The following is a 12,944-nucleotide window of genomic DNA, read 5'->3' on the forward strand; positions in this document are numbered from 1 at the left end:
ACCTCCCCCCCTGCCAGCGCTGCGCCGGGCCGCCCAACCCTCCCTCCCTCCCCCCCCCGAGCGCCGCACTGGGCCACCCAACCCTCCTCCCCAGGAGCGCCGCGCGGGGCCGCCCAAACCCCCGGAGCGCCGCGCGGGGCCGCCCAAACCCCGAGTGCTGGGCCGGGCCGCCCAAACCCCTGCACCCCCCCGAGCGCCGCCCAAACCCCCGGAGCGCTGGGCCGTGCTGCCGAAGGACCTCCCCCCCCCAGAGCCACGCCGCCGAAACACCCCCCGCGTTGCCCGGCCGAAACAAAACAAACAAACAAAAACCCTTGAGCGCTGCCCCATCGAACAACAACAAAACAAAAACACCGCGAGCGCCCACCGCCATCCCAACATTGGCCGCCCCTTCTAAGGTGCCACCCCAAGCACGTGCTTGGTTGGCTGGTGCCTGGAGCCGGCCCTGGCAATGACAAGGCAAACCAGTCTGATTTAAAGACAATGAGCCAAATGGTGTAACTCCATCAATGCCAAGAATTACATCAGGAATGAACATGGCCCCAGATGATTGCCTGAACTCTGAGAACTTCTAGGCATTTCCACTTAATATTACTCTTGACAAGACACATCAGCTAAAGGTAGGCTCTTGATTTAAGCTTCCTTTTAAAAAAAGGTCATATGAATAGAAATAACTTTCACCCCAATGAATATGGCAATAAACACAGTTTTCTGGATTATTTGAATATTCTCTTGCCATATTAATAGTGCTAGTAATTATTAATGGTATGTTTCATCAGACTCTCTCAAAGTACTTTACAGTCAAATTAAAGCAAACAATATCTCCTCAAGGAAGGCCTTATTTTACAGATGAAGGAACTAAGGCACCAGTAAATAAAATGATTTATTTAAGGCAATTCGTTATGTCAGTTGCAGAGTTGGGAACAGAAGTCACAGCTCTGACTCGGAGTCCTGTGCCCTACCTACCATACAAGGCTCATTGTTAATCCAGTCATAATAGTACTGTGCTCATTCATGAGAACCAGAAAGTGACAGGGACTAGACTTGTTTCATTGTTCATGCTGAGTGAAATGTAAATGGTAAAACAGTATAGATATGTTTTGATTGACCTGAGTTTTCTAAAATACCTACTAGGGGCAGAGAGGGAAGATAATAAAGCATCCAAAAAAAAAAAGAGAATGGATTATTGATCCATTTTGTAAATATATATATATTATTATATAAATATAGATCTTATAAAAATAAGATCAATAATCCATTCTCTTTTTTTTTTCTTTTTTTTTGATGCTTTATTATCTTCCCTTTTTGCCCCTAGTAGGTATTTTAGAAAACTCAGGTCAATCAAAACATATGTTGATCATTTTTAATAATTGAATGTTCATGCTAAGTGTGTATGTGTGTGTATATATATATATATATATATACACACACACACACACACAGCATGAACATTCAATTATTAAAAATGATCAACACTGGGATATAAAGTGTGAAGCTGAGTATTGCAGACATTACCCGTTACTGTAGATTACTTTTTCACCCTCAGTGGACAGTATAACAACTATGGTTTTTTCCTCTAAATTTTCTCTGATTCTCTTAGTTGCTCCCACTTCCCATCTGTAGCCAGATGATCCACGGGCAGGATTATGCTTGTCATGGGTAACTTTAAAGGTGCTCAGTAGCAAACCAGAAGGAATCTGACACATGCTGACCCCTACTGCAGGAGAAGATTTGGTGAGGAGCGGGAATTGGGGGCTCCAGCTGTAAGAGCAGTGTCTGGAATTGCAGCTCCTCAGCCTCATCGGATTCTGGATTCCCCTGCTGGAGTAGGGAATAGCCTGTTGCAGATTTACCTCCAAATACCCACACAGAAAGTGGGAAGGGGGATGAGGAAGATCTCCCGAAGGATATGCAGAAGGAGCAATTAGAGAGGTAAGAGGAGAGCCAGGACAGTCATGAAAGCCAAAGGAGGACAAGATTTCAAGAAGAGCACAGTTGACTGTGTTAAAAGTGGCTGACAGGTCAAGCAGGATGAGCATGGAGTATTGGTTCTGAGATTTGGCTAACAAGAGGTCTTTAAAGAATTTGGTGACAGTTGTTTCAGTTGAGTGCAAGGGTAGAAGCCAGATTGGAGAGTCTAGGGTGGAATTGGAGAGAAACTCCAGACAGTGACTAAACAGCACGTTCAATGAGCTTAGAAATTAAATGGAGATGGGAAAAGAAGTGGTAGGTGGAGAGGAAAGTGGAGTCAAGGGTTTGTATTTTTAAGATGCGAGAAACTAAAGCATGTTTGTATTGCGAGGGAAAACAACCAGAGGAGACTGGGAGGTTAAGAAGAAGAGTAAGGGAGGGAATAAGAGTGGGCCCCCACTGGGAGATCAGGAGATGGGATGGGGTCACTGGAGCAAGAGGACAGAGGAAGAGAGCAGATGAGAATCTTCTGCCTGCGTGGCCAGGGGAGGAGGAGGAGGAAAAGAAAGTTTGAGGTGGGGAGGAGAGGAGAGGGGAAGAAAAGGGGGAAGGGAAGGTGAGCCAAGGGAGGGGAAACGTCATGTCATATTTTGTCAATTTTCTCTTGAAAGAAATCAGCGAGATAGCGTACAGAGAGGAGTGGTGGGAGGAGGTGAAGGTTTGAGGAGTGAGTTAAAGGTGCTGAAAAGGCAATTGGTATTGCAGGCATGAGATTCAATTAAGTTGGAAAAGTAGAGTTGTTTAGGAAGACAGCAGAATTGAAAGAGAATGAATCTGTGGTGGAGGAAGTTGGCCTGGTCACTTGATTTCTACTAGAGATGCTCTTCATTGCAAGAGCAGGAATGGAAGCAACAGATGCTGGGGGTAAGCCATGGCTGGAGGTTAGCAAGATGGATCTTGCGATAGGAGAGAGAAGTATCAGAGGGAACTCTTTGCCATATATTTGTTACAGCATCAAAATTAAAGTATATAGAGGCTTCACTATCTCAGGTTACCGGTTCAGTATGACCTTGCCTCATCCAGCGGCATGCTAGTCACTAGCTTTTGAGTCCAAGACTATTGACTAGCTAGGAAGGTAGGAATGCAAAACTATTTGAGGCTAAATGAAACTGTTTCAGCTACAGTAACCTGATTGTATTTGGTAATCCAAGGGTGTAATTAGAATTTAAAAAATGAGACAGCAAGATAGACAATTACACAGCTGTGAAAAACAAGGCTGTACATATTTCAAAGGGATCTGATAGTTTGTGATGTCATTACACACAATAGGCTTGATTCTGAAACCCTTACTCAGACAGATTAATACTTTCTTCAATGGGACTACTCAATATGAATAAAGGGTGGTAGAATCAGGCCCAATACGTCTATACTCAACAGCATTCCTGGGTTGTATTTCATCCATTTAATAAACTGCATACAATTTTAACAAGGAACCACTGAATTTTTTATATAGGAAATAGCTTTCCACCAACCTGCTGGTTTGTGTCTTGTTTAAGTTTTAATTTATTAGATATTTATAGTTACAGAAAATGATTATTATTAAACATTTATACTGTGGTAATACCTAAAAGTCTCAAATCAGGTCAGAACCCTACTGTGTTAGTCAAATTCTGAACAGTTATAGACTACGGGGGGGAGGGATAGCTCAGTGGTTTGAGCATTGGCCTGCTAAACCCAGGATTGTGAGTTCAATCCTTGAGGGGGCCACTTAGGGATTTGGGGCAAAATCAGTACTTGGTCTTGCTAGTGAAGGCAGGGGGCTGGACTCAATGACCTTTCAAGGTCCCTTCCAGTTCTAGGAGATAGGATATCTCCATTAATTAAAAAAAATCATACTGAGAGGAATTTGGCATTGGGGTGACCTGTCAGTCAGAACACAATTCATTTACATATTAAAATAATGAAAACACCGTATTTCACAGTAGCAATATCACAGCTGTGAAATAAGACTAATTTCTTAAAGCTTGTTTGGCTACAGTACATCAGATTCTTAAAAGTGTTTAAATATCTGTAAGTATGGTTTGTGACAAAACTCATTTGAAGAGGACATTTACATAAGTTATACCATAAACAGCTAACCCACATGAAATACAATTTATGGTGTGTTTTTTTAAAATAGTAACATCATTTGGCACTCATATTAGGAACAGATATTTTTTAAAAAATATTACCAAAGTGAGATTGGACAACCCTGAAGGGATAGTCATGATCTCTTGAGTTTTAACTGGCTCTGCCACTGACTTAGATAAGTCATGTGAATTCTTTGCATATCAGTTTTTCCAGCTGCAAAACAAGAATAGATTTTCCTGTCTACCTCACGGAGGTGGATTGAAGATTTAATGTCTGTATGGCATTTTACATATTTAAAATTGCATATTTATTTACTATGCAAATAATTATTTCTATTCTATTCTTCAGAAATCTATTTCAGCCCACTGTATCTCCTGAGTTTGTATTCTATTATGTATGTATATAGTATTCAATATTTGAAAGTATTTATCGAGTTTTCTTCCTGCCTGTACACTACTGTATCTTCTTAGGAAAATGCTTATGAAATTAGATGAGACAAATTTCCTGCATACATAGCACACAGAGGGAGGATGTGGAATGCAACTCATTGTTTTTTCCTGTACTGGTGTGCATTGAAAATGGACAAATCAGAGGAACAAAAATGCGCAAATAATGTCCCTTTAAATGACTCCACCTTACCAAGCAAAAGAGTTCAACATGCATTCAAAAGCAGCACCTTCAAAAACTCCAGAAAATGGGAAGATAAAAGCAACCAGCTGTACAAATCCTCTCACACAACACAACTCGCTTTAGAACACACGGACTGTACACAAATTTCATTTATAGTCAAAGGGCAGACAGCAAAATCCACCAAATTCAATCCAACATATACACATTTTGCCAGGCATCTAACATATTAATTTAAATTAAGGAGCAAGGTATGCAATGCAGCTTCACTATACACCAATATAAAGAAACAGATATTTCCAGTGGAATTATATCCGATTGCTATAGCATTAAATCCTTATGTCATCAGTTGTATTGTACTGAAAGAGCATGTGCAGCCAAGTGCTTCTTGAAAAAATGTGCTAATCAGAGAAAGGGGTGCCAAGCTAACTTGATTGGTTTCTTTCTGAAGCTATTACAGTTATTTAAATTAATTGGAATAATGGAGGCAGTGATACTAATGCAAAATTAACATTAATAATATAAACACACTGTGCTGATATTTTACTAATTGACAAACTTATTTTGTACCCATTCCAATATTTTAATGATCACTTCATTGCCAGTAGGACAGAGTATAGACAGACTCATTTATTTATTTATTCATTCCATCTTAACAGCTATGCTGCTGAACTGAAGTGAAGAGAATGGGATTCTCAAGGAATAAACTATATACTTATTTATGAGTAGGTTTTTCTATGGTGCTCATTGTATTATCTAACAACTCCACCAATATTAATGAATGTATTCTCCTAACACCCCCGTGAGGCAGGTGTTTATTCTCCCAATACTCCTACAATGCTATCCTATTTTGTTATTCTCTTGATTAAGAAATTAGAAAATGTTGTATTATGCAATACATAAATAACATGCTTTATCCAATTAATGCCACAACCCCAGAACACTTAGGGCCCTGCAGCTATGCCACCTTGTGCTGTGCTCCTGACAGGCCGCACAAGCTACACAGGGTCAGATCATCTCAGTACATTTCTGGGAAGACCTCCACAAACACATAATAGGAAATGGTGACGAGGAGTAGCTGACATTCATCCATGCAAGTCAGTACTGAATGCAGGGCTGATTTGGCTCAAACAAATCTGAAGCTCACAGCAAACATGAGGCTCACTGGGGGCAACGCACTGAAGGATTTTGAGGTATCTGTAAAGCATCCAGAATTGAGGTGTGTGATTGTGAAGGGAGCTAGGACTTGTCAACATGGGGAAAGTTGTACTAATGTAAGGTAAGATGTGAATTTAAACAGCTACAGTTATACTGGTACAATTCCTAGTGTGGACACCCTTACTTTGGTATAAGCATGCTTTTTTTCAATTTAATTTATGTTGCTTTGGAAGTGGTTTAAGCTAAATTGAAAAAAGACATTCTTATTCCAGGATAATAGCATCCACACAAGGACTTATCCTGGTATAACTATAGCGGTTTAACTATATCAGTATAATTATACTGGTACAACTGTAAAATTTTCCCATGTAGGCAAGCCCTTCGAAAATCACGGATGAAAGTATTCTGTTAAATAGGAGAAGGAGGAATCTACAAGGTGCCGCCACTTCAGGCTGCAATAACGGGGAAGGTACTTTGATTGTCCAGGGTGCTTGGTTATCCCCACAAAATTCTCAGTGAACGTGAAGCAGATTGTACTCCTCATCATGTGTCACTATAGCATGACAACTAAATATCATAGTAGCATTTCATTCTGGCCCTACTGGAAAGTCTTTCCTCTCCAAAAATACTCATAAGGGCCCTACAGCGCAAGTTTGACACCATTTTCTGAACTGTCCTTCACTGAAACAATGGCCCACCATTTTGCTATCTAAACACCCTCTACTCAGTTCAAACGGATATGGATGTTATCACTTCCTGTCCTAAATGTTTGTCCAATGTAATCAAGTGCCATTAAACAGGTACTGCATTTTCACCTCAAAGGGTAAAAGTGCTTTGGGGTTCTTTGGGGAAAAAGTGCAATATACTTGTAGGTTATTATGCCTTTCAAGGTGGGTCAATCAATTTCAAAGGAGTGATATATACTGAATAGATTCTGTGTTCCCCCAAAGATACTAAATGTTCTTAACTAATTTTTTAAAAAATTTTGTGTAACTAACACACCTGGATTAGATTTTTAAATAAAAATTCATACACACACAGACACACCCTACACACTCCCTCTGTAACAGTCTCATGGAAAGTGAGGGAAAGCCTTTTGTTGGTTCTCTCATATATGTATTAAAATATAAAAAAATAAAATTAATAAGCACATTTTCAAGGAACAGAAACATCGAGCATAAACAAAAGCAAATTCTCTCAGTCACTAATTGAATCACATAATTTGTATAGAAAAAACACATACCTAGAATGAGAGGATATTTCACTGAGGTCTCCCATGCTACCTTCAGCTGTATGACTGCTAGAAATGGCAGAAGCATAGCTATGTGCAGCATAAATTTTAGCTTGTTCATCATCTTGCCCAGGAGTTTCAGAAGATTCAGTCCACTGCTCAGCCCGACTATGTACCCCAGACCTGCTGCCAGCAAGGTGTAAAGGGGCCATAAGAGGAGCAGGCATACAAGGAGCTGTATCAATTCCACTGTCAGTAGAAGCCCCTTTAATATATGTTAATCCAAGCAATTCAGGGTCCATCAGGTCTCCGGAGCCAAAGTGCTTTTCATCACTATTGCTCGATGTATTACTGGACAGGGTATTGCTGCTGGAGTGACTGGAACAGTTTTTGTCTCCAATCTTAAAAAAAAAAAGTTTATAAATACTATTTACTTCCGTTTAAGGTTACTTAATTTTCTTTATTCAAAGGTCATTTAGCCTGCATTTAATACTTTTCACAGCATTGTTAAATACAAACACCAAATACAAAAGAAGCTAAATGTGCAACCAGCTTCTATGAAGTGAACTACACAATTGCCTAGGTGGATTATGGGACTTTTCTTTCCTCCAAAAGCCTATTGTGTTGGTAGGTACAATAGACTCTAGAGCATTGGTTTGATCTCAGATGGCAAATCCCATGTTCACATTTAAATTCTTTGATTCTGACATGCTTGCATCCATAAACTATCATTTGTGGATAGTTAAAATGAACAACAAACCCCTGAATTAGGTTCTATTGCAGTTCTGAAGAACAATGGAGATTGAATTACTGTTATCCTCTCTCAGAGTAGATGAACTATCCAGTTTATTGGATCAGGTGCAGCATGTATGACTACTTGAAATGAAGGCAAGTGGAATGTGTGTACCAGATGCAAGGGACTTGAACCTCTGGGGGTTCAAGCTCAGTATGACTGCTGGACTAGAACTGTGTCAGACAGTTGCATCAGTAGAAAATTTGAGATTTTACAAAGAGTTGAATTCATTTACCCGTGAGGCAAGACAGCCAGGACCAAGCCAGATAAAGCCTAGGTAAGAAGGAAAGCGGGCGGGTAGACGACTATTTTTAATTAGATTTCCCTTCCAGCAGATGTACATAAGGATAATCCTTTCTTATACACCAAGCTGTTAGATGTAGCCCTTTTGAAAAGGCTGCCTCAACTAACTGCACATTGAGAATTAACAAGTCTCAGTGTCTGTTTGAAAAGTTGCTACAAAAAGAGGGGGTTTAAGTGCATTATGAAACTTTTGGAGATGATTTTCAACTTCACTATAAGGGAACTAGATGCTGGAAATGCAAATGAACACGTTTCTAGGGTTGGGATTTGCTAGAGAGTTGTCTAGCACAGAGGTACTTCAGTTTGGACCACAAATGCAACATGGCATCAAAGAGGAAAGAAACCATTAGGAAGGAAGGAAGCCTTCAGGAAGTAAAAAAAAACATAGGAAGGAGCGAAGTAAGTATCAGTCCCAGAAAAAGCTTCCTTCAGGCTGCTCTAGTTTATACCAGTACCTGCTTGGCACTGGAACTGGCCAAGATTGGGGTGAGCTGGCGAACAGCTGGCACCTTTGCATGCTCTCCTCTTGAGCTACACCAACCAAACTTCAACTACAGCTCAGAGTCACGTATTTCCATGTGTCAAGGCTACTCTTCATAGGGAATCTCAATGTGGCCTTAACAGCGACTGATCTCTAAACATGTCATGGAGCAATTAGAACTCAAGTATAGTAAATCACCAGGACAAGATATCCAAGATTTCTGAAGAGCAAAGATACTGAGGTGGATATGCATAATATCCTAAACAGCAACATTTGTTTCTGAAAAATATAAAGTTGTTCATTTAGTGCTCATCTCCAGCAACGGATAATCCAAGGAACTGGGCAACAAAAGTGACTGAGGTATGGAACAGCTTCCATATAAGAGATTAAAAAGATGGACTTTTCAGTTTGGAAAGGAGACGACTGAGAGGAGATATGATAGATATGATAGAGGTATATTAAATCTTGACTGATGTGGAGAAAGTGAATAAGGAAATGTTATTTACTTCTTCACATAATACAAGAACTAGAGGTCACCCAATGAAATTAATAGGTAGCAGATTTAAAACAAACAAAAGGAAGTATTTCTTCACACAACACAGTCAGTCAGCCTGTGAAACTCTGCCAGAGGATGCTGTGAAGGTCAAATCTAACAGGGTTAAAAAACAATTAGATAAGTTCATGGACAATAGGTCCATCAGTGGCTATTAAGGATGGGCAGGAATGCAACCCATGCTCTGAGTGTCCCTAGCCTTTGTGTTCCAGAAGCTGGGAGTGGACAACAGTGGATGGATCACTTGATGATTGCCAGTTCTGCACATTTCCTCTGAAGCACCTGGTATTGGCCACTGTCAGAGACAGGATACTGAACTAGATGGACCATTGATCTGACCCAGTATGACCATTTTTATGTTCTTATGCTTTGGATAGGCATCTCTCAGTTTTATATTAAGTGACTGATTGAGTAATTCAAGGACAGAGTAATGCTGTGCTGCATTCAAATACATATAACCAAGTCATAATAAATGTATGAAGTTCAGTGAATAGAACAGTATCTCAAGTATTGGTACTGAGTTTAATGTTATTCATTCTACACAGTGATTCAATCCTCAAACTTCTGGACAACTTCTCCTTGCCTGAAAACATCAGGAAGTAATTTCCCCCATGTGTCGGATTGTATAGTACTGTAAACTACAGCATTACGAGGGTCTTTTTTTCAAACATCATAGACCAGATTCACAGCCTGTATAAATCAGAAAGCCAATTTACTCCAGCTGAGAATCTGGCCCCATAACCTTACTGAAATTATTTTACAAGTAGTATCATATAGTTTCCTGGTACATCTAGCAAGACTTTTGTATTACAAACATACAAAATGCTATTAAGGGAACATGGCACTTTACTAGTGTTTTTTTTCCTTTTCCTAAATCACAAGACACTGGCCACTATTAAATGCAAGGTACTGAACAAGGTGGATCAATTATCTGATCCAATACTTCAATTTCTATGCGTCTTTTCTTAAGGCAGCCACAGCATTTGTATCATACTTAGAAAATAAATCTGTTTAATAACTTAAATTCTAATCCTAATGAAGTTTACACAATATTGGTAGGCAGCCCTTATTTACCAGTTCTGACATTTCTCAGTGCACACAATTTAATCCAGCTGGAAATCATTAAAAAACAACCAAAAAAAACCAGGCCTCCACTTTCACACCCACAAGTAAAAAGGCACAAAAATATAACATTTAACTAGATACAGTCTTTAGAGGTGGAACCTTTGCCCAAATAAGAAGAAAGCTGATTGCTGATAATTATAGTATATATGTATCCCATACAACATGTCAAGAAATGATATGCATGAATGTAATGTGTATAATGGGAGGTGCTCCTAAGACTGAGCAAACCAATGTAAATGAAGCTCTAGTCAGACAGCAGAGTGATGCTTACATTAGTAAGGATTTTATCCCTGCAATGTCCCAGAAACCAGAACATGACCTTTTTAATGTACTTAGTTTGAGAATACTGCATCCAGTCCTGAATCAGAGATCCTTGCATAGCTATGCAAGCCTCTCAAACGCCAAACTGTACTTCACGAATTACTAAAACATATTTTAAACATTTAAGATTCTTGCAAGTGTCTCTTCAGACCCAAGTTTTTAACAGTAGAAGAGAAGTTTGAACAGACTTACATGAGAAAGTTTGCTTGGCGAATCCTTGCCATTGCCTTCTTTTGGTAAAGCCCGGTCTTTGTAGGAACTCAAGACTTTGGTGGATGGTGCATGCCACTTGGTTTCTGCCATAAATAATTGTGTTTTAATTTCTGATTTCTAAAAGGATGAACATACTATACAAAGAAAAAAGCACATAGCTCAGTGCTTTAAGCATCAGGTTTGAGACAACTAAACCCTGTGAAATCACAGGTTCAAACCTTGGCAGACTTTCCTAACCCTTTTGTTGTTCCAAAATAATTAAACAGACTTCTATGCAGTCCACTCTGTGTGAGGCTTTTGAATGAGACCTTAGAAATCAAAGTGTTTGTTCTGAGCCTACTTTAAATATTCCATGGCACTTCCTATAAAAGAGTAAGAATTTGCCTCAAGTGTTCTTTGGCCAAAATCTATCCTATTCTGACTGTTATACTGCTCGTTTAATTTCCTTTTACCACCTCGGAGGTGGCTGCATTTCACTGATACTGCATTCATTTTGAAGCATTTTCGGATCCTTTGGGATGAAAGGCTCTATATAAATGGAAATTAGGATCATCATCAGAACCAGTAGTTAACTTTACTTGTATATCCTAGGAAGATTATTTACTTTTAATATATGGTATTATTATTACCAGCATATCTGGTTCCTTCCAAAGTTTCCTCTCGTTCTCTGCCTCCTTCACACTCCAGTGGACCTGAACCTTGGTGTTCATGAAGTAAAGGGGATTGGCACCTTGTAACATAAGCAGACAATCAAGTTGTTTCTTTCTTAACTACAAAACTGATTATCCCACAAGGAACTTTCCAAGGTAAAAATCTTTGTAGGTCATTAACTGTAAACAATCATCACCACCCAGCAAGCAAATAGCATTGGGAAACTTGTTACTCTAAGTAAAAATATCTAAGTGTATGTTTCTTGGCAGAACACTATTTAGGATTAATTATAAACAAACAACAATGCTAGATTAAAAACCCCTACATTTTTGGGGCTAAACAGTCAAAGCCCCACACAATGGATGGACCATGAAAATGCATCAACTAGCTGTTCCATGGACCAATTCCCACTTCTATGCACACAAATATCTGACAGGATGTGCAAATGCAGGATTCTACTAATGAAATGGGTGCACAACATATTTTGCATCTACCGAAAGGGGTTTGAAAGTTTGCTGTTTATTCAAAATCGGAATTGATGGCTTTACACACTTCAGTACTAAATCCATTACTTGAAACATTTCCACTTTCACAGATGTCAGGCCCTCTTAATCTGAAATTCCTTGAGCAGGTTCCAAGACACTACACATATCTGCTACATGGGATATTTTACACATAATCGAACATGTCAAGGCAATATTCTGCTGATAACAGACAAGAAGATTATTTCAATGTCCATATTTTATTATAAAAATAACTTAATTAACTCTGAGTAGCATGTCTCAAGTGTTTTTAAATTAGGCAACTTGTGTATTTCTGTATCTCAATATTTAACAGCAAAAATGTTACCAAGCAGTAGATTCATCAACCAAAGTGCAACATTCACAGTAATGAAGAACAGATCTCACATAGAAAATATGTAGCAGAATTGAGAGAATTAAATGTTTAGGGTCACCAAAAAGTTAACATATTTTTGTGAAGGGGTTCCTATTCACTAACAGCTCAATTGTGACTCCTCCTCTGCAGGGAAGTAAGGGGAAGTAACAAGCCCCATTACACTCATGTGAAAGAACTACCCATATTGCTGGAGCATGCCTGGGGAAAGAGACCAGCTGCCGCTGGGATACTACTCAGCCCCCATGCAAGTGGCTAGGAAGTAGATGTCACTGGAGCAAATGCAGAGGGAGAAATAATTTGCACCAGCAAAAGGACTGGCACAGAATATTACCCCCACTAAAGCAAAGGGGAAGTAGAAACCAGACCGGAACTGAGTCACAATCTGGTTCCTGCACTTAGGTTGTCCTAATCCAGCACTAAAGCACTAACTAGTTTGGTTCCCAAACTGTGTTTCCATACAGATTGCATGAGAGATCTGTAACTCACTGCTTCCTGTTTACTTAGGGAAGTACCTTATCACAAGCATTTTTCCTGATCCTCATTAATTTGC

The 12,944-nt window shown here is 39.5% G+C and overlaps 1 protein-coding gene across 31 annotated transcripts in view; it reads right to left on the reverse strand.

Moving 5' to 3' along the window:
* SIPA1L2 (signal induced proliferation associated 1 like 2) overlaps positions 1–12,944 on the reverse strand; it is a 242,514-nt gene that overhangs the window by 36,856 nt on the left and 192,714 nt on the right. For all 31 annotated transcript variants that reach the window (XM_065589006.1, XM_005291210.5, XM_065589013.1 and 28 more), the window contains 3 exons: positions 11,476–11,576; positions 10,826–10,929; positions 7,070–7,458 (listed from right to left, as the gene is read on the reverse strand). In XM_065589006.1, coding sequence (XP_065445078.1) covers positions 7,070–7,458; positions 10,826–10,929; positions 11,476–11,576 — 594 coding nt within the window. The remainder of the gene's footprint in view (positions 1–7,069; positions 7,459–10,825; positions 10,930–11,475; positions 11,577–12,944) is intronic.

The sequence above is a fragment of the Chrysemys picta genome, chromosome 3 (genome assembly GCF_011386835.1).
Source record: "Chrysemys picta bellii isolate R12L10 chromosome 3, ASM1138683v2, whole genome shotgun sequence".
In the NCBI taxonomy this organism is placed as follows: Eukaryota; Metazoa; Chordata; order Testudines; family Emydidae; genus Chrysemys; species Chrysemys picta.